Source organism: Herpailurus yagouaroundi, unplaced genomic scaffold, assembly GCF_014898765.1.
Source record: "Herpailurus yagouaroundi ecotype Mexico unplaced genomic scaffold, PumYag 182, whole genome shotgun sequence".
Classification (NCBI taxonomy): domain Eukaryota; kingdom Metazoa; phylum Chordata; class Mammalia; order Carnivora; family Felidae; genus Herpailurus; species Herpailurus yagouaroundi.
Window position 1 is genome coordinate 15,712,179 of NW_024412413.1, and position 20,102 is coordinate 15,732,280.

General features: G+C 46.9%; 1 protein-coding gene across 4 annotated transcripts in view; it reads right to left on the reverse strand.

The window, feature by feature from the left end:
- The window catches only part of RFX4 (regulatory factor X4), a 164,730-nt gene that overhangs the window by 35,129 nt on the left and 109,499 nt on the right, over nt 1-20,102 (reverse strand). For all 4 annotated transcript variants that reach the window (XM_040490998.1, XM_040490997.1, XM_040490999.1 and 1 more), the window contains 5 exons: nt 12,110-12,210; nt 9,931-9,989; nt 5,927-6,071; nt 1,646-1,740; nt 1,100-1,217 (listed from right to left, as the gene is read on the reverse strand). In XM_040490998.1, the coding sequence (XP_040346932.1) occupies nt 1,100-1,217; nt 1,646-1,740; nt 5,927-6,071; nt 9,931-9,989; nt 12,110-12,210 (518 nt within the window). The remainder of the gene's footprint in view (nt 1-1,099; nt 1,218-1,645; nt 1,741-5,926; nt 6,072-9,930; nt 9,990-12,109; nt 12,211-20,102) is intronic.

A 20,102-nucleotide genomic window follows, 5' to 3' on the forward strand; every position in this document is an offset into this window, starting at 1 on the left:
GATTAAAGAAATCTACAACAAAACACTTCTCCAACTGGGGAAACACAGTCTTTCATGGACAGAGCTGTTTAGAAAAAATAGTGCCGCCTTTGTTTCACTACATACTCGCTCCGTTGTATAGCACAACTGGAAAATGGTGACAAGACCATAAAAAGCTGGATGGAAAAGTGTCAAATTAAACCCAGAGTGAAACCCAGAGCTGATTGGCTTAATTGGAGATAATGAAAAATGAAACCACATCTCTGCTTGCAAAGTAAAATAGTGAGCAAGACGCAATTACCCAGAAAAACGTACCAACAGCCCTTTGCTGAAATGCCTAGAAATGGGAGGCCAAAGCACTTTGAGATTTCAAATGTCTGGACGATGCCTTAAAGTTTCCCTTCACTTTGCTAATGATGACCTGGACCCAATGCATCATCCATTCTTTCCAGTGACAAGTAGAAAACCAGGTCCCACAATGCAGCATAGCAATCACCCCAAGTTGGTGTTAGGTTCCTGCCCGCAGACCATGATAAGTGCCCCTGGGCAGAGATTTCCAGGCCCGTTTACAATGGAAGCAGCAGGTGTGTACTTGGGTAGGGAGGTGAGGAGGACCCAAGGGAAAAAGAACGTAAAAGTCCCCTTCTAGGGATCCGACTGGCGCACACTGTTAAAGAAGCTTTAGCCACTCTCCCCACTGCTGGAGCGTCAATCGAGCCATGTGCAAATGTTCAAACTCAGAGGCTTCTTCTGCTTCCCAGTCTTGGGAAGTGCACACAGTGGAATTCTGCAAAATAGTCCCCGGAAGCAGGATTCACTGGGGACACCCGGCAACGGGGGTGCACAAACAGTGCTATCTACTCCTCTTTAAGCTCAGATAGTACTCTCTGTGTGAGAAACTGCATTTTCCAATTTGCATGCTTTTTAGCACGCAATGCCATCTTTCTCCCCGGAAGTCCTGATGATGATGTGTCCTTCCAGAACACACACATTTCAGGGTGATGTCCTTGTGGGCCCAGGGACAGGAAGTGAGATCACGGCTGGTTCTGGAGAGGTGGACTTCACGCATGAAACCCAGAGAAACAGGGTTTGGATATGAGGAGGGCTGGGGCGGCCTTACCAAAGCTGGGGGCACTATGCAAGGTCATGTCCCGGATCACCCTGGTGCCGAAACAGGACCACATCAGGAGGAACTGCTGGGCCACTTTCTTCAGGGACCCTTGTCTCTTGGCAGCCACCTACAAGAAAGTGAACGGCTTAAACAGGGGTCAATTCAACCTTTCCTTTATGACTGTCTGTCTGAAAAATGATAGGAAGGCTTATGGATCTCCAAGTTCAATGCTATGGAACAATGGCTTTTTGACTTTCTGTTTCTACCAGCAAAAATTCACTTTAGAAAATGAAAGCTGATGTCGGGACCCAGTTTACACCGCAGATGAAAGAGAGACGCTGACCTGGCTGAATCAGGGGAAGGAGACTCAGGGTCCTGCCTCCTGCAACCCCCGCCTCCGGAGGGGGCCCAGGCCTCTGCTCAGAACCCCAGGGCTCCGTGGCTGCTGAGGAACGCTCAGACAGCTCAGTGCGGGGCTCTGCATCTCCCAAGTGCCACGAAGGTGAGTGTTGGGGGGCAGTGCCGGGGCTGCTCCTCCCGCTCCAGCTTACCAACCTTCACAACACACCGGTCCACCATGGTGTCTAGCCACTCGATGTAGGACTCGATGGGAGACTGCTCCTCCAGGAGGTGGTCAAACTCCTGGTACACTGTCAAACAAAGGAGAGCCCCCACACGTCACTGCAGCTGTGTCTACACAGAGCCACAGCTTAAAAGATCAAAGGAATAAAACTGAATAAAAACAAAACTCCAGCCTCAACGGAGCACTCAGACTTCAGAAATCACGCCCCGACTTACCTTTCCAGGCTCATCTTCGCAGCCTGTGAACACCGGAAAGCCCGGCTACCACGGATAGCTTGCGTTCCCCCCGACAAACCCTGCTTTTCTCAGGCAGTTCCCTTCGCTCGGACCGTCTGGTTCCTCAGGGCCCAGCCCAGCCGAAATGGCCCTTCTTGTGACATCCTTTTTCCCCTCCCCGGGCCCCTCGCCAGCAGAACTGATCGCTCATCCTCTGTGCTTCCACGGCATTTTATTATCCGTATTCCACCTTTACTGCATCACTGATGCTGTGTTACGGCTGTGAGGGCGGGGGTGTCTCCCATGCCAGCTCTCTGTCCGACCTCTTTCTTAGCTGAGGCCGTCCCTAGCCTCACACAGCCATTATCCAGGACGTGCTTCCTTGCACGAATGGGCACAGACATCGCAGCTCCCTTGCTCTCTGCCTCATGATAGGGCTTCTGAACCACAGCTACGTTGGGCAAATAGCTCTAACCAGCCTCTCGGAGCTTGGCATGTAGCAGATGCTTACTCATTGTTCACAGCGTAAAGGAGACAATCTCCACGCCCTTAGTTTCTGCACTAGTAACAGGAGGACCATTGTACCACTGATATAGCCTGTCTTCAGCTGCATGTCAGGTAACTGAGTCTGGAAGGGCTGTGTAATTGGTGAAGTCAGCAGAAAACAGAAACACTGCTGTGGTTTGGAACATCTCTTCTGATTGCCGTTTCTGTGGTTTGGTTTTTTTTTTTTTTACACACGTGGAGCTCAGTAAACCAAACCATGCATTCAGACCCACATGTTTCTAGAGTTTTAAATTTGCCTGGGCGGTTTCTGTCGTCCCATTCTGTGGGCCTGGCCAATGCATTCTGTTTTCCCGAGCTGAGGACTGCCACGGAGGTCAGCTGCCGGGGCCAGGAGATCCAGACAGTTTAGAACGAGAAGGGGCTGAATGAGAAGTCCGCTGAATTGGTATCTGCGTCCTCTTATGGACGAGGAAGCTATGTCCCAACGAGATTCAGTGACCCCTCAAAGGCAAATGGTAAGTGAGGGCGGCCAGAGAGGGACTGGAGCCCATGCCTCTGACTTCCCTGATGTTCCCGTTCTCCCGATAGCACTGTCACCTCGCAGGTGGTGAGGCAAATGCTTGCGGCTGACATTTACGGGGTTCTTGCTGTGTGCCAGGCACTTCCCTAGTGACACGGACACTCTCACCCCACCTACAGCAACCTCGAGAATGTGATACAGCAGTTGCTCAAATGTTTGTTGAATGAACGGATGAACAACCCGAGAAGGCAGGTATGATTTCTACTTCCCATTTTACAGATGAGGAAGTGGAGGCACTCGGAGGTGAGTGACTTTCTGAAGGTCTCACAGCTAGCAAAGAGGAGAGGCAGGTTTCAAACACAGCCTGACTCGACGCTCGCCTCCTAACCCTGGCACTGTACCGGCTCCACACTGTGTGCCAGGCACCCACACGGTGCGCATGCTGCCCCATTTAATCCCTCCACATTGTCCCCGTGTCAGAGACTTGGAAGCCAGGGTCACAGTACACTGGAGCCAGGGTTTGAATCAAGGTCTGCTGGGCACTCTGACTGTCTGCTCTTATCACAGTTATTCTCATCAGTCTGCCCAAGTCCTGATGTGCACTTGTGAATTAAGGGGAGCCTTCCCAGGCAGGGCCTGATTCACAGAGGTGATGGAAACCCCCCTAAAGCAGGGATGTGTAGGTTTGACAACTAGCTGTAAGGAAAGGTCGATGCACACACACCATTGGTGCAGCACACAGCTGTGTTCAGGAACTTACTTCTCAGCTGTCTGGTGGGCGCTGCAGGATGACGCTTGTGTGCCAGGCCACCTGCCTTGAGGGCTGATGCCCTTGCTCAATCCCCCCTGTTCCAGGCACTGCATCATATGGCATGTCCTCTTTGGAAACGTTCAACCATTCGTAAATCACTTGTTTGATTTCTGATTGGCCATTAGCTCTAAGCTCTACATGGGAAGGGCAGTATCCATATTATTCACTGCTTTTTGTCCAGCTTCTAACACAGTGCCTGGCCCAGGACAGGCATTCAGCAAGAACCAGCTGGGTGGACTGAACCTCGTCACCCCCTTCCATTAGAAGAAGAGTATGATCATGGGTGTAAAAGGTACCGTTCGATCCCGGGCCTAAGAGAACTTGAAGAGAAAACTCCCCAAAGTTCCTTCTTGGAGATGCTGCAGTAACATCCGAGGGGCTCCAGCAAAGGCTCAGAGCCTGGTCCCCAAAGCAAGTGATGGTGACTTTCCCCTGTGCATTTCCCCTTTGTTTTCCTCCACAAAAGGTGCTGAGTGGGGAAGACAGCAGGGTCTCATGCTGTTGGGAGTCGTATCATTCTGGGTTTCTGCTCCTCTGTTTGGCCCTGCATAGACATTACTGGCACCTGTCCATGGCTGGCCTGGGACGAGACCCTGGGGACACAGCCATCAGGGGTACGGCTAGTGCTGTTAGGGGGCAGACACCAGTGCTTTCCATTGGCCTTGTAGCGGGCAATAGGGACAAACAGAACAGGAGGCATGATCGCAAGAACTTGGAAAGACCCTGCAGCTTCTGGGACTTGCCCATATCTCATCATTTTGTCTCCTCTGCTCTTCCCAGTGGGCAACACCAGTACGTGGTGGTGACACGCAGGTTTGAGCGCAGCCCTGTCGCCTGGGGTGAGGCTGACCACTCTCTGGGACTGAGTCTGGTCCTCTGTAAAACGGGGGTGGTGGGTATCCTCCCCATGGGCTGATGCAGAGAATTAATGAGATCCCGAGTGTGGTAGGTCTGACACAGACTAGGCAGTCCGTGAGCTCAGTCATTATTTTCGGGAGCATCTCTAAAGCTCTTACCAGGGGAAAGCAGGCTGGGGGCTGCTGTGGAAGATGGGACAGTGTCCATGGAGCTCTGGGGAAGAAGCCCTAGGGAAGGTCCAAGGGGTTCAGGTTTCAGCTGTTCCAGGTGCTTTTGGAAAGGGCTCAGTGGGAAAGAGGCCCCTAAGAGGAACTTCCTTGTTTATAAACGCCACATGCTTAGGCTGGCTGAAGAAGGTTCCCTCAAGAGGACATACAGAAGGCATATACAGGAAATCTGAGGGGCCTGGGGCTCTTGGGAGAACAGACCCCCCTTCTCGGGATACAGCCACTGTGCAGCTTCCTGAATAATGTACTGTCAGGATCTGGGGCCTCACCCCACTCGGAAGGTAAGAGCACCCCAGCTGTCACATCCCCCCCACCTCCAGCCATACTCAGCACCCACCTTCCTGAGAGCTGGTGGGAGGAGTGTGGACTCACCGTTCCATACTCCTCTCCTCCAGAGGCATGAGAAAGGAAGGCTGAGCACTGAGGAAGTTGCCAGTAGGCCCCCATCTGGGGCGGCCGGGTGCAGGATGCCCTGGGCAGCAGGCTGTGGGGGCGTTTGAGGAACAGCAGAGATGTGCTGACAGCGGTCATGGTCTCTGGCCTCCTCAAGTCCTCCACTACTAAGAACAACCAACCTGACCTTATCCAGAGAACACGAGGAGCGGTATTCCTCCAGTCTTGGTCCACAGGGACGTGAACATATATGCACAGAGGTAAACCACCATCCATTCCTTCTCCAACATTTACTGTGATTGAAAGGTTCACCTGCCAATAGGTGGGCTGACTGACCCTCTGCTGAAAAACAGGCAGCCTGTCTGCCTCCAGGCTGACATACACTCAGACAGACAACAAGCTTTTGTTCTCATTTTTGTATGCCACCTATGGAACTATTTCTGGCACCGAAGGGTCACATCCGGAGCCTTTTGCATAACACTGTGTGCTGCCCAACTGGACCAGGCCCCCTTTTCCCCAGCAATGTTGACACACGTCCTTTTAAATCAATTAGCCCTCCCATCTGGGCTGACCCATTTAACAGGAACAATAAGAGGGAAGGGATCCTAGGGGGAAGGACAGGGTGGGACTCTCACTTAAATATTTACCAAGATACATTTTCTTTCTTTCTTTCTTTTAAAAACAAAACCAGAAAAGACACAATCCTTGGTGGAACATCTTACACTGGATGATGAGTTTCCGGTGCTCGTCGCGGGAGTCTTCCATGGTGTAGAGGGTTTGCTTGGTGATGCTGTTGAGATCCACGTTCCTCCAGTCTTCCAGCATTTGGAATGTGATGTCTGCACTGTGGATTACTGTCCGAGATGCCTATAATCCAATCCAATCAACTCATTAGCTCATGGGTTGTTAGGTTAAAACCCCTGCATGTTACTTCCTTTTTAATGAATCTGAGTATGGTATTTTGCAAACTACTTTGAAATTAACTAAGGAAAACTCAATTTCAGGAAATCAGCAGATAAGCCCATAACTCAGAAGACCCATACACTCTTTTCCCTTGTGGCTCTCTTTTCTCATCTTTATAAAACATTACTCCAGGGTGGCCTAGGCTAGACCAAACCCTGCTGTTCCCAGTCCCTTTGGTCTTGACCCCTGGGGAACAATGGGATGAAGCCCAGAGATCTGTCAGCCTTCTGATGTAAGCCTGTGGGATGGGAGCTCTGTGCTTAATGATGTGTCTCTAGTGCCTGAGAAGCAACGGGCTCAGACCTGGGAATGGACCTGCTACCCGTGGGCCCATGGTAGCTTTAATCCCCCAAATTTTACAACGTGTGTTTTTCATATGAATGCATTCTGAAGCAGTTTATGGTCTGGCTTTCTATTTTTGCTTTTTGGTTTTTAGGTAACTATAGTGATGAAAACAAGTATGAATAACTGAGAGGGAAGGAAAGGGAGACAACACCTTAAGACTCAGTTGCTTATTAATATGTATGTGGTGTGTGTGTGTGTGTGTATGTGCACGCGCAGGTGCATGCACGCACATGCTCCAGCACAGGCTTAACCTGTGGTTTCCTCAGCAAACCCTCATGACTGGAAAACTTAAATTTGCAAGTTGGAACAATATTTGGAACCACCGAGTTGGAACAATACTGATAAAAGTAAAGAAACATTTCCAGAATCATCTCCTTCACCTGCATATTTTAAAAAAATGTCTTTATAAAATGGAAAACAAAAGATTTCCAATACACAATGGACATTAAAAGTCTCTTAATGCTTGTGAATTTCCAGACAAAGGTAAATACTGACAACCCCTTTTACCCCCAAACTGTCCAAGGACAAGTAAACTCCTACTTAAATCACTGCAGAACTCTTTGAAGGTCAGAGGCCTAAACTATATGAATATATGAGTTGGGTTAGTCTCTAATGATAATCAAAACAACTAAATGTAACGGTCTGGTATTCTGGACTAAAATATACTTAGTTCAAATCCTGGCCTTGCTGCTAACCAACTGACTGATTTGGGGCAGGCTAACAGATTCATCTCCGTTTCCTGATCTATAAAATGGAGATGTCCTAATGTCTGCCTCTTAAGGAGGGGTGCCGTTTGAGGACTCCTTAAGATAACGTTTGAGAGAGCATCAAATCCTAACCACTAGACCACCAGGGAACCTTCCCTGAGATAATGTTTGCAAAGGGCACAGTTTAGGGGGTAAGAACTCAATAAAGGAGCTGCTGTTATTTGGATCTGTTCTCTTTGTGGTGAGGCAGGGACACATCAGGGCCGTGGCACATGGCATCCCTGCCAGCTAGAGGTTTCTTCTCTCACCCTGCCATCACGTCACAACTGAAATGTCACACCCACGGACAGGCCTTCTCTAAGCACTCACTCTATCTAAATTGGACTTACATGCTCCATTACTCTCTATTTCCACTTTGTTTCCTTCATAACACTTATCACTTTTAATTGGTTTTTGTTTAAATGTTTTTGTTTTTGTTTTTCTGCTGAGGGCAAGTATCACTAAACACAGTGTCTGGCATACAGTAGGCACTCAAAAGACTTTGTGGAATGAACCGTTGAGCTAGGAATGCCAAGTTGCTTGCTTAGTGTATCTGAAAGGGCCTGGGTATTTAGAGCCTGGGTTTAAGTGTTACTTGTATGTGTTTAGGAAAGCTCGCTGGCATATTAGTCAAGATGTTCGATGGTGTTTCATTCCTATCACCAGCCCCAGTTCCTTTGGGCGATCCAGAAATGTGTCTGAGCGCTGTCCTGTGAAGACGGAAAGGTAGCATTCATACGAATTAAAATATGCACTGTCTGTGTGGGAAGTGGAGAGAGTGCACAGGTGTGTGCAGATGGCTGTAGGTACAGATATGGATGTTTTTACCTATGCGTGCATTAAAGGGTCAAAGGCTTTCCTAAACTGTCTGAGCTGAGGAGGGAGGCACCAAAGCCATGCCTAGTTCTCTGATACATCCCAAGCCCAGCTCTTCCAAGCTGGGGAAAGAACCAGAAGGCATACACCCTTGGACATATGGCAGTGTTTTTCTATTTTGCCAATATTTGTTTTCTCTCCCAAATCCCACTAATCTGTCAGCCTCTGCGCCATCCTGAACAGTGCCCAGGTATGGCCTCTCTCCCAGGCAGCAGAAACACAGAAGCGTTTCCCTCTGGTTTTCAAACCACCCACTGTGCCATTTACACCAGGGGCAGGGCAGGAAGAGTGAGTGCTTGTGGGTGTAGTTTTGTATTTTCGAGGTCCCGGCCCGGAGGCTTCCTTCAGGCCACTCTAAGCAGAAAGCCCTTCCTTCAACCTTGACCTTGAATAACTGGCACCAACCCAGAACAAGCAGTATAAGGGAGAGGAGGCAAACCCAACACAGAGAGGGCAGGCAAGTGACAATGTGAGTGAGGTGGGCCAGCCAAGTATGAGAGGAAGTGGGGCTGACAGGGAGCACAGTGCCTGCTGGGGAGCTCAGCCCATCCACTTGATCCCTGACCTCAGATATGTGGTGCTAGGGCTGTTTTGCTATCATCTCCCAGTTTCAACTTTTAATAAGGAAGTAAAAACAAGTTTGGAACACATGTAAACCACCCACCTGAGGGCCTATCTGCAGCCACCAGTTTGCCCCTTCTGCTTTAAGATCATTGATATTTCTTTTTAAATTTAATGTTTGTTTATTTTTGAGAGAGAGAGCGAGCATGAGCAGGGGAGGGGCAGAGTGAGGTCGGGGGATGGGGGCGGGCAGAGGATCCCAAGCAGGCTCCATGCTGACAGCAGAGAGCCTGGATGCGGGGCTTGAACCCATGGAATTGTGAGATCATGACCTGAACCCAGTCGGAAGCTTAACTGGCTGAGCCACCCAGGTGCCCCTGAGATCACTGATATTTTAATGAATGTTTACAGGCTGCCTTAATAGACTAAGACTCCCTTCCTTAAGGTACAAACTTAAGGTACAAACGCAAGGTTTTATACCATCAAGTTACAACTAAGGAGTTAAGAGTGGGCTCTTCCACATTTCATTGTACACATTTTTGTTATTTTTGAATTTTTTATAGTGAGCATATGTCACTTCTGTGCTAAAAAGAACAAAAATCTGGAAAAAATAAATAAAAGTGGGCAAATACTTAACATACTGTGTACAGGCTTTGAACTCTTCTGAATGACACATACGTAACAAACAAATCATGCTCTTTATCTGTTTGCATCATTTCTCTCTGTGGCTCACAACTGGGGGGATGCAGTGTCTGGAGACATTCCTGACTGTCACAACCAGGGTGGTACCTGGGGGTGGGTGGTGCTTTTGGCATCTGGGCACTCGCGTGCGGGTAGAGGCCAGGGATGCTACTAAATTATCTCCATTGCACAAAACGACTCCCCACAGCAAAGAATTATCCAGTCTCAGATGTCAACGGTGGCTGAGAAATCCCGATTTACTGAAGGGAAACGCAAGCTTGGGCACCAGAGAATATGTCTGAAGGGTTAAGGGGCAACTGACATCAGAAATTATTTTGTGTATTAGTCTCAACTATTTAGTGATTGCCTAATGTTTTTATTCTTTATCAGTAGAAATTAAAGGTAACAGTAGGAGTGTATCAAGCACCTACTGTACTGTATTAAACTATTAAACAGCCATACCCTGACAGATCCTCTCAGGAGTTGTTTTCATGATTTGTCTCCCATTTGCAATGACTTCGTGGTCATTAGAACACATGACACAGGACACATACCTGGCAGAGATGATTCAGTGATGTCTGCCGTCTCAGAATTTGGGAAAACCTTCTCGACACTGCAAGAGAAAAGCATTAGCTTAAAATATTGGCATGCTGTATGGTCCCACCCTGGATTTTCCAGGGACAGATTTCAAAAAGTAGCTTATTTCCCTAAATTTGTCTCACTGTCCAACCCCATTTTATGCACCCACTGGCAAAACCCTGCATTTGATTCTTTGTTCTCCCATGCGGACAACTATTCCCTAAAATGGCGATATTTGGGGTACATATTTCAAAGTCACCAGCCTGCCACACTGGCAGGTGTGAGAAATAGTGGTGTCAATCAACCGTGAGTAAAAGCAATTATTTACTTGTCTTTCATTTCGCTAATTGCAAGCTCCATCACTTCTCCCCATAAATAATTGCTGGAATCGAGTGGAAGCTTTGAAGAGGGCCCTGTAAAAGTAGTATATCTAATAGGGAAACCTGATTGAGCCTCAGTGGTGTGTGGCACTAGGGGCCGCTTTTAGGATGAAATCCTGGGCTGCACCTTGAATGTGGCTTTGCATTTATAATCGGCCATTTTTATCAAATCATCTCCATGATCTATTTGCATGTTTTGATGATCCTGTTTACTATAGTGATATAGTGTATATATATATATATATATATATATATATATATGTATATATATAATATACATATAGAGAGAGAGAAAGAGAGAGAGAGTATATAGCTGATGGTTTGAAGTGGGGTGATCTTAAATCTGCAGATTTCAGGACAGCAGGCAAGCCACGTCCCAGTCCCAGGTCTTCATTCCTGCAGAGCTGTCTGGAATGGCGTGTGTTTCCCCTCCTTGCACATTCTCCAAGTGCACCCGAGGTTCCCTGGGCAGAGCAGGTTCCTGCAGGCACCTGCAGGTGGAGGGCCCAACAGAACTACAGGCTGCCAACTTTCAACAGGTTTGTTTGGTCAGCACAATTAAAACGGGTGCAGGGCATTCTTCTCATTAATTTCTGAACTGGTCAAGAAACAGAAATTTCCCTGGGATTATTCTAATTTGTACTCAGAGCCAGCTTGGTTTGAAAAATAGGGCGTGGGGTGGAGGAATGGAGTGGGGGGGGGGCTCGGGGCACAGATGAACTTCTAATTTTCCAGACCGATCAATCGTTAATCCTTCTCCTTAATTACTTTTTCTTTAACTTTGTGATGTGGAATTTAGTGCTCACGAAGAGAAAAGAACTGAGGGCTGCGAAATAAAGCAGGCTTTATCAATAGGTGATGGGCACTGCAGGCGGCCTCAAAGCATGTCTCAAAGGGCTCCCTTTGCCTGCAGAGAGAGGGTAATTTGATCGCCTTCATTTTCCTTGCTGGCACTTATTCCGGGCAAGAATGGCAAGCTGTATTCAAATGGTGCTTTAAGAAACATATCTTAAAACTTTGTTTTGCTTAAAATCATGTCATCTTTGTTTAATAGCACATGAGTCTTCCCACAAGTACAGAAACATTGAGAAAGCGAAATAGGACCAGTTTTCTCAGGCAAAACTAATGATACAGAAGGGCTGGTGATGCTTAGCAGAAAAAAAAAAAAAATCACAGTCCTAATCCCCGTAGGAGAAATATTAATTTGGCTTTCTCATTAGGCAGAGAATTGAATATGTGAAGCCCTGAAGCGGTTTTCTGTCCCCTCTTACCACCATCTTGGGGGCAGGGGATTCTGGGAAATCTCCGAATTTTGGGGTCGGACAGACCTGAGTTTGACTTCTGGACCCTTCTTACCAGCTGCATGGCCGTGTGGCTTTGGGGAGGTTTCTTTGCCTTTCGGAGCCTCATCTGCAGGATAGGGATACTGTTCCCTACATCACAGAGGAGGCATGAGGATTAATGAGAGGAGATGGCAGTGATGAGCAGAAACTTTGGTGTCCACAGACAGACCCGGGAGCAAATCCTGCCTTTGCTACTTACCGCCTCTCTAAGCCTGTTCTATTTTCCACAAAAGGCGAAAGGTGCCACCTGTAATAAACCTCCTGTGAGGATCGAGTAAGTTAATGCGGGAAAAGCGCTAGGCTTAATACTTGGTGCTTTGTAAACAGTAAATGATAGCTGTTGTTGTTATTATCTTGTTAACAACCTATGTAAAACGTTTGGCACTAAAATGTTGTTCTCCCTTCCCTCAGCTCCCAAAGTCAGTACTTACATTCAAACTTAATGTTTCGCAAATTTTCTGGAAGGTCATGGAGAGCCACTTTTAGCCACTCATCCAGCTGCTTGGCAAACTTTCGGATCACCTGAGTTAAGCTAGAAAGAGAAATGATCCATTTTAAGTGCCGCGGTGTGTTGCCTAGTCCTCCCAATAGGCCCGGACAGGGTTTGGTTTCCCCTGGTGGTGTTCTGGCTGCACCAGTGTCACTGGGAGCAGTAACCTCAGGGGCAGGACGGGTGGCCCAAGCCCCACCGAGCACTGGTGGGTCTGAGCAGGGCATGCACAGTGCCCACGGTGGCCACCAGGGGACGTGGTGCCTGGACTCTGAGCAAGATGGTGCAGACAGGGGGCCATGAGCCTGGGAACACTGTTTTGCAGACAGTCTTGCCCAAGCGTTGGCCCACCCAGCCCAGCTCTGGCTGCCCCAGCCTCTGGCCACTCGGCAGGAACTGGGAAGCAACAGCCTGTCTTTGCACTGACAAACATCCCTGACCTTGAAACCATATCTGATGTGGAGAGCCCACGGCTGTTTGGGGGAAGGGGGTGAAGGGTGAGGGGACAGCAGGTTGCAGCACGAGATGAGAATCTGGGAGACCTTGTGCACCACTTTCAGGCTCTCACTGTGAACACAATGGGCTGGGTCACGCATTGTCCATGGACTCCTCCTCTGGCATGGCCGCCACGGGGACCTCAGAGCCCGTGTTGAGCGTCCACACCATCCTCGCCCCCCGGCAACACTGCCTACCTTGCTCTCGCAGTGTCCCATGGACTCTCCTGTCAGACCCTGATCACCAACTTCCTCCCAAGGCAGTCCCCCCAGGCTTCTCACTCTTTAACTCTGCATTTCTTTACCAACCTTCTCCAAGACCTTCCCACCCACCTGCACACCCTCCACCAGCTGTGGGCACCACTCCCACGTTGCAGGGAACACAGCGGCAAAGGGAGAACTTTCCAGCATTCCACCACAACACAGCTCTCCTCCCCGGCCACTCTGACAGAATCAAGGGCCAACTCCGTGTCATCCCCTCCTGCCTCCTCAGGAACCCCACGTCACTAACTGCCCCTTCTCCAGGATATCCCACCTCTTCCTTTCACCATGCATGTCCCTCCTTAAAAATAAACCCTCTTAGAAATGGAAGGAAAACTTCCAAACTCCTTCTATGAAGATTACCTTGATCCCAAAACCAGACAGAGGCCCCACTAAAGAGAAGAACTATAGACCAATTTCCCTGATGAACATGGATGCAAAAATCCTCAACAACATATTAGCCAACCAGATCCAACAATACATTAAAAAAATTATTCACCACGACCAAGTGGGATTTATCCCTGGGATACAGGGCTGGTTCAATATCTGCAAAACAATCAATGTGATTCATCACATCAATAAAAGACAAGAACCACACGATCCTCTCAGTAGATGCAGAGAAAGCATCTGACAAAATACAGCATCCTTTCTTGATAAAAACCCTCAAGAAAGTAGGGATAGAAGGATCATACCTCGAGATCACAAAAGCCATATGTGAAACACCCAACACTAATTTCATCCTCAATGGGGAAAAACTGAGAGCTTTCCCCCTAAGGTCAGGAAAAAGACTGGGATGTCCGCTCTCGCCACTGTTATTCAACATAGTATTGGGAGTCTTAGCCCCTGCAATCAGACAACACAAAGAAATGAAAGGCATCCAAATCGGCCAGGAGGAGGTCAAACTTCCACTCTTTACAGATGACATGATACTCTATATGGAAAACCCAAAAGATTCCATCAAAAAACTGCTAAAACTTACCATGAATTCAGCAAAGTTGCAGGATATAAAATCAATGCACAGAAATCTGTTGCATTCCTATACACCAATAATGAAGCAACAGAAAGAGAAATAAAGGAATTGATCACATTTACAATTGCACCAAAAACCATAAAATACCTAGCAATAAATCTAACCAAAGAGGTGAAAAATCTATACACTGAAAACTATAGAAAGCTTATGAAATAAATTGAAGAAGACACAAAATGGAAAAAGATTCCATGCTCCTGGGTAGGAAGAACAAATATTGTTAAAATGTCAATACTACCAAAGCAATCTACATATTCAATGCAATGCCTATCAAAATAACACCAGCATTCTTCACAGAGCTAGAGCAAACAATCCTAAAATTTGTATGGAACCAGAAAAGACCCCGAATAGCCGAGGCAATCTTGAAAAAGAAAACCAAGGCAGGAGGCATCTCCATCCTGGACTTCAAGCTGTATTGCAAAGCTGTAATCATCAAGACAGTATGGTACTGGTACAAAAACAGACACTCAGATCAATGGAACAGAATAGAGAACCCAGAAATGGACCCACAAACGTGTGGCCAACTAATCTTTGACAAAGCAGGAAAGAATATCCAATGGAATAAAGACAATCTCTTCAGCAAGTGGTGCTGGGAAAACTGGACAGCGACACGCAGAAAAATGAACCTGGACCACTTTCTTACACCATTCACAAAAATAAACTCAAAATGGATGAAAGACTTAAATGTAAGACAAGAAGCCATCAAAATCCTTGAGGAGAAAGCAGGCAAAAACCTCTTTGACCTTGGCTGCAGCAAGTTCTTACTCAACACATCTCTGGAGGCAAGGGAAACAAAAGCAAAAATGAACTATTGGGACCTCATCAAAATAAAAAGCTTCTGGATAGCGAGGGAAACAATCAGCAAAACTCAAAGGCAATGGACAGAATGGGAGAAGATATTTGCAAATTACCTATCAGATAAAGGGTTAGTATCCAAAATCTACAAAGAACTTATCAAACTCAACATCCAAAAAACAAATAATCCAGTGAAGAAATAGGCGAAAGACATGAATAGACACTTCTCCAAAGAAGACATCCAGATGGCCAACCAATACGTGAAACATCAGGGAAATACAAATCAAAACCACACTGAGATACCACCTTACACCTGTCAGAATGGCTAACATTAACAACTCAGGCAACAACAGATGTTGACGAGGATGAGGAGAAAGAGGATCTCTTTTGCATCGTTGGTGGGAATGCAAGCTGCTGCAGCCACTCTGGAAAACAGCATGGAGGTTCCTCAAAAAACTAAAAATAGAACTACCCTATGACCCAGCAATTGCACTACTAGGCATTTATCCAAGGGATACAGGGGTGCTGTTTCAAAGGGACACATGCACCCCCATGTTTATAGCAGCACTATCAACAAGAGCCAAAGTATGGAAAGAGCCCAAATGTCCATCGATGGATGAATGGATAAAGAAGAAGTGGTATATATATACACTGCAGTATTACTCGGCAATCAAAAAGAATGAAATCTTGCCATTTGCAACTATGTGGATGGAACTGGAGGGTATTATGCTAAGTGAAATTAGTCAGTCAGAGAAAGACAAAAATCATATGACTTCACTCATATGAGGACTTTAAGAGACAAAACAGATGAACATAAGGGAAGGGAAACAAAAATAATATAAAAACAGGGAGGGGGACAAAACAAAAAGAGACTCATAAATATGGAGAACAAACTGAGGGTTGCTGGAGGGGTTGTGGGAAGGGGAATGGGCTAAGTGGGTAAGAGGCATTAAGAAATCTACTCCTGAAATCGTTGTTGCACTATATGCTAACTAACTTGGATGTAAATTATAAACAAACAAACAAACCCTCTTATTTCTCTGCACTCTTTCTTCAAGGTACCACCCTCTGTCCTCCACTTCACACACATCCTTCTTCAGGAAGCCCATGGCTTCGGTCACCATCTATACTCACTCTCACAGTTCCAGAGCAGAGGTCTCCAGAACTCCAGACCAACCACACACAGGTCCCCTCCATTTAGCATCCCAAAGGCACATCGACCTCAACACGTCCAAACTGAACTCCTCACTTCTCTGTCAGACTGGTTTCTTTTCTTACGTTCTCTATTTCATTGGGAACTCCACTTTTCATAAAGTTTTTGTTTGACTTTTTTATTATGAAAACATTTTAAATATACCCCAAGATAGAATAGTATAATAAACCTCCAAGAATCTGTGACCCAGCTTCCATAACTAGCAACGTTTTTCCAGTTCAATTTATCACATGCCATGCTTGCTTGTCTGGAATGCTTTGAGCAAATTCAAGATGTATGATTTCAAAAAGTTCGTGTGTGTTTCTAACATGACCTTATATATGTATGTATGTATGCACTGCCACATTTAAAACCACCATGCCATTAGTGTACCCGACATGATGAACAGCAATTCCTATTAGCTAAAGCCCAGTTGGTACGCAAATTTCTCTATTTCTCTCAGAGATATCTTTTAGTCTCTTTGAATCAGGATCCAAATACGGTCTACACACTGCACAAAAACATTGCCTTGTTCTATTTCCAAAGACTTTTTTAAAAATTCTGTTTCATGGCATTGGTTTGTTAGCAACAGCATGCTATTTGTTCCCTGTCATGTCCCACACTCTGATTTGGTTCATGTCTTCCTTATAGTGCCATTTAACACGTTCATCTATCCTGCATACTTCCTATAGACTGGCAGTTAGGTCTAAAGAGGTGATCAAATTAAGTTACATTTTTTTTTAAGACACGAAAACTTTGTAGGTGGCCCTGTGCCACCCACTGCATTACACCATGAGACTTAAAATGGCTGGTTGTTCCTCTTTTAGTGTATCTAGTTTTGAGACTTAAATAGTCTCTCTTCCTATCACCACATACTACAGGTTTCATCTCCAAGTTGCCTCTCAACCTCATCCAGTTTTCCCCTTTTCTCTCTACTTCCAGCTATCCTCATCTCTCACCTGGGCCACTACAGCAGCTTCTACAAGTAAGTACAAGAGCCTACCCTGCTCTGCTCACCTTCCCACCTCAACCCCACATTGTGAGAGGGATTCCTCTAAAACACTTGCAATTTTGATCTGTTTCACCTTCTGGTTAAACACCCTTCCCCTGCCCCCCAATGCTTTCACATTCTTTGTTTGTTTGTTTGTTTGTTTGTTTTTTCAAGAGTGTGAGCAGGGGAGGGGCACAGAGAGAGGAGGAGAGGAGGAGAGGGGGAGAGAGAGAATCCCAAGCAGAGTCTGCACCAGCAGTGGAGAGTCCAATGTGGGGCTCAAACTCATGACCTGAGCTGAAATCAAGAGTCCGGCACTTAACCGATTGAGCCACCCAGGTGCCCCTCACATTATTCTTAGGATAAAAACCAAAATCCTCACCATGATCCCCAAAGACCAGCCTCATCTTAAATTTTCTCTCTTCATCTACATTTCGGCCCCACTTGCCTCCACCCTGTTCTTTCCCATCTCAGAGCCTTTGACCTGGGCATCTTTCCATCCAAGAGCATCCAACCCTTCCTTGCCTACTCAACTCTTCCTCAGGTGTTACATCCACAGGAAAACCTTCTCTGAAGCCCCCTAGACTAGACTGGAATCTCTGGTTTTTCCCCTTGAAGGACCTTGTAGTTGTGACATTTGGTCACTGTGCACTAATTTGTGTGATTATCTGGTTAATATCCATCTTTCCCACTAGACTGCATGCTCCAATACAGACGGCAGGGACTGTGCCTATTTTGCTTATCACTGTATGTTCAGCAATTAGCATAGCACCTGACACCAAGTGGGCATATAAGGAATGTTTGTTAAATGAAATGAATGAGTGAATAGCCCCCAATCCCTAGCTGGGCAGACCTTCGACATATTCCCCACAGGACCTATCCACACTGTCCCCACCTTTATTTCCCTGACTGCAGCTCCTCCCACTCCATCCCACCCCATCTCACCAGCTTACTCAGTTCCTACAGCACCAGTGCCCTTTCTGTTTCTTCAGGTCCTTGACAACCTCACCAGGGCCTTTGCATCTGCTGTTCCCTCAACCTGGAAATCTCCTGCCCCAGATTGCAGCCTGTTCCCTCCCTCCCCTAACAACTTCACAGGTTGGTTCAGTATTGACCACAGGATTTGAAACTGCCAGTCTCCCCACACTCCCAGCTCTACCAACTATTTCAACACTCTTGAGCCTGCCATGTGTTTTGATAAGAGTAGTTGGCTCCTGGGATGAACACTGAGTATAGAAAGGCAAGGACAGAGCAGGGGGAGATCTGCTTGAAGGTTATCGCAACAATCCAGGCAAGAGAGTGGCCTGGATGAGGGGTGGTAACCATGGAAATAATGCAATATAGTCAGATTAAAATATTTTGAAGGCAGAGCCAACCAGGATGCCCTGGTGAGTGGATGCGGGTGTATGAGGAAAGACTGTTGCCAAGGATGTCTTCATGAAAGAAAAATGGTATATGCACCCCCTGTGCCTAGCAGAGTGCCTGATACCCAGGAGGCACTTAATAAATGCTGAATACTGAGTGAACCAAAAGTACTGCACATGTAATAAAGCCAAAGTTCAAAACCACCATCAGTGATGAGCACACTGGATCCAACTTCTACGTGAGAAGACTTCCCAGAACATTTGGCCACTCTTGACAGAGGTCAAACTAGCTAAGTGTCTGGAGTGATCATCCTATCGCTGCCGGACCATCAAGGAGGGTGGCTTGCCATTCCCCGCCCACGGCACCTTTCCCAGGAGACATCACCTGCCACTGGAGAAGAGGAGCCGCCCTTTGTGCGGTGCCGACTTCCCGTGTCCCCTTCTTCCATCTCGCTCCCCAGGCTGGCACTCCCAGGGTCGCCCTGCTCCTCTAGTGTCACACCTTCTCCTCCTCCCTTTTGTGCAGGTGGCTCCCACATCTATAACTCCAGCTTCGGCCCTGCCCCTGCATCTTAATTCCACACTTGTAACTCTCTGAATGACCTCCAGCCATGATGCTGGCACAACAGCAACAGTGCTAATGGCGGCTGCCTGGTAATGAGTGCAGCGTGCCAAGTGCTAAACCTTTCGCACATATTTCTTATTTAATCCTCACATCCACCCTACGAAGCAGGTACTATTGTTAGTCCCAGCAGAGAGGTGAGAAATCAAGGCTCAGAGAAGTTATTTTATTTGTCCAAGGAGATGCACCAAGTATGTGGACAAGCCAAGACTGAAGCCCAGATGTGTCTGGCTCCAAAGCTCTAGTATCTCAGTCTTCTCTCGGCTTCTCTGATATCTCATCTTCCCTGCCCGGTCCACCACCCCTGAACACACACACACACACACACACACACACACACACACACACACGCACGGACGCATGCACACACACGCACACATGCGCTTCCTTACTTCTGCTAAACCAACCATTACCAACAACCACTATGCCAAGATCACCTGGGAGGTCACAAGAGGTGAAAAGTCCAAGTTTGAGAATGATCTACATTTCTTATAAATAAGAACACATCGGGGTGTCTGGGTGGCTCAGCAGGTCAAGCATCCAACTTTCGCTCAGGTCATGACCTCACAGCTCGTGAGTTCAAGCCCCACATCGGGCTCTGTGCCGACAGCTCGGAGCCTGGAGCCTGCTTCTGATTCTGTATCTCCCTCTCTCTGCCCGTTCCCTGCTTGCTTGCACACGCGCTTTCTCTCAAAAATAAATATACATTAAAAAAAACTGTAAAAAAAAAAAAAGAGCATATGGTTCATGGTTATCTCTATATTACCACTTGTCCACCTGAATTTCAATATGCTTTACTGATAGAAGGTAAGAGGTGGGTCTGAGCTCATCAGCTCGTGAGAACCTCTAGAGTCAATTCTCATTTCTACCCTGGCCAAGCACAGGATTGGGCATATAGAACACACTCAAACAGGTTTCAGGGATGAATGCATTCATAAAATTGTGAAAAATCGGCTGTCTGATGAAGTCTGGTCTTTTGAATAAGTTTTTTCTTCTTGATTTAATGGGAAAGGCACTGGATTTATAAGTCAAAGGCAAGTTAACAATGTCCTTTTTTAAAAACTGGTCTCTTGTGGGAGACTGGAAGCTCAGTCAGGGCAGGGAGTTTGTTTCTCTCTTTTAATGCAATGTTCCAGGACTCAGCAGAGTGTCCAGCATGTTGTAGTAATCAACAGACATTGTTTAATG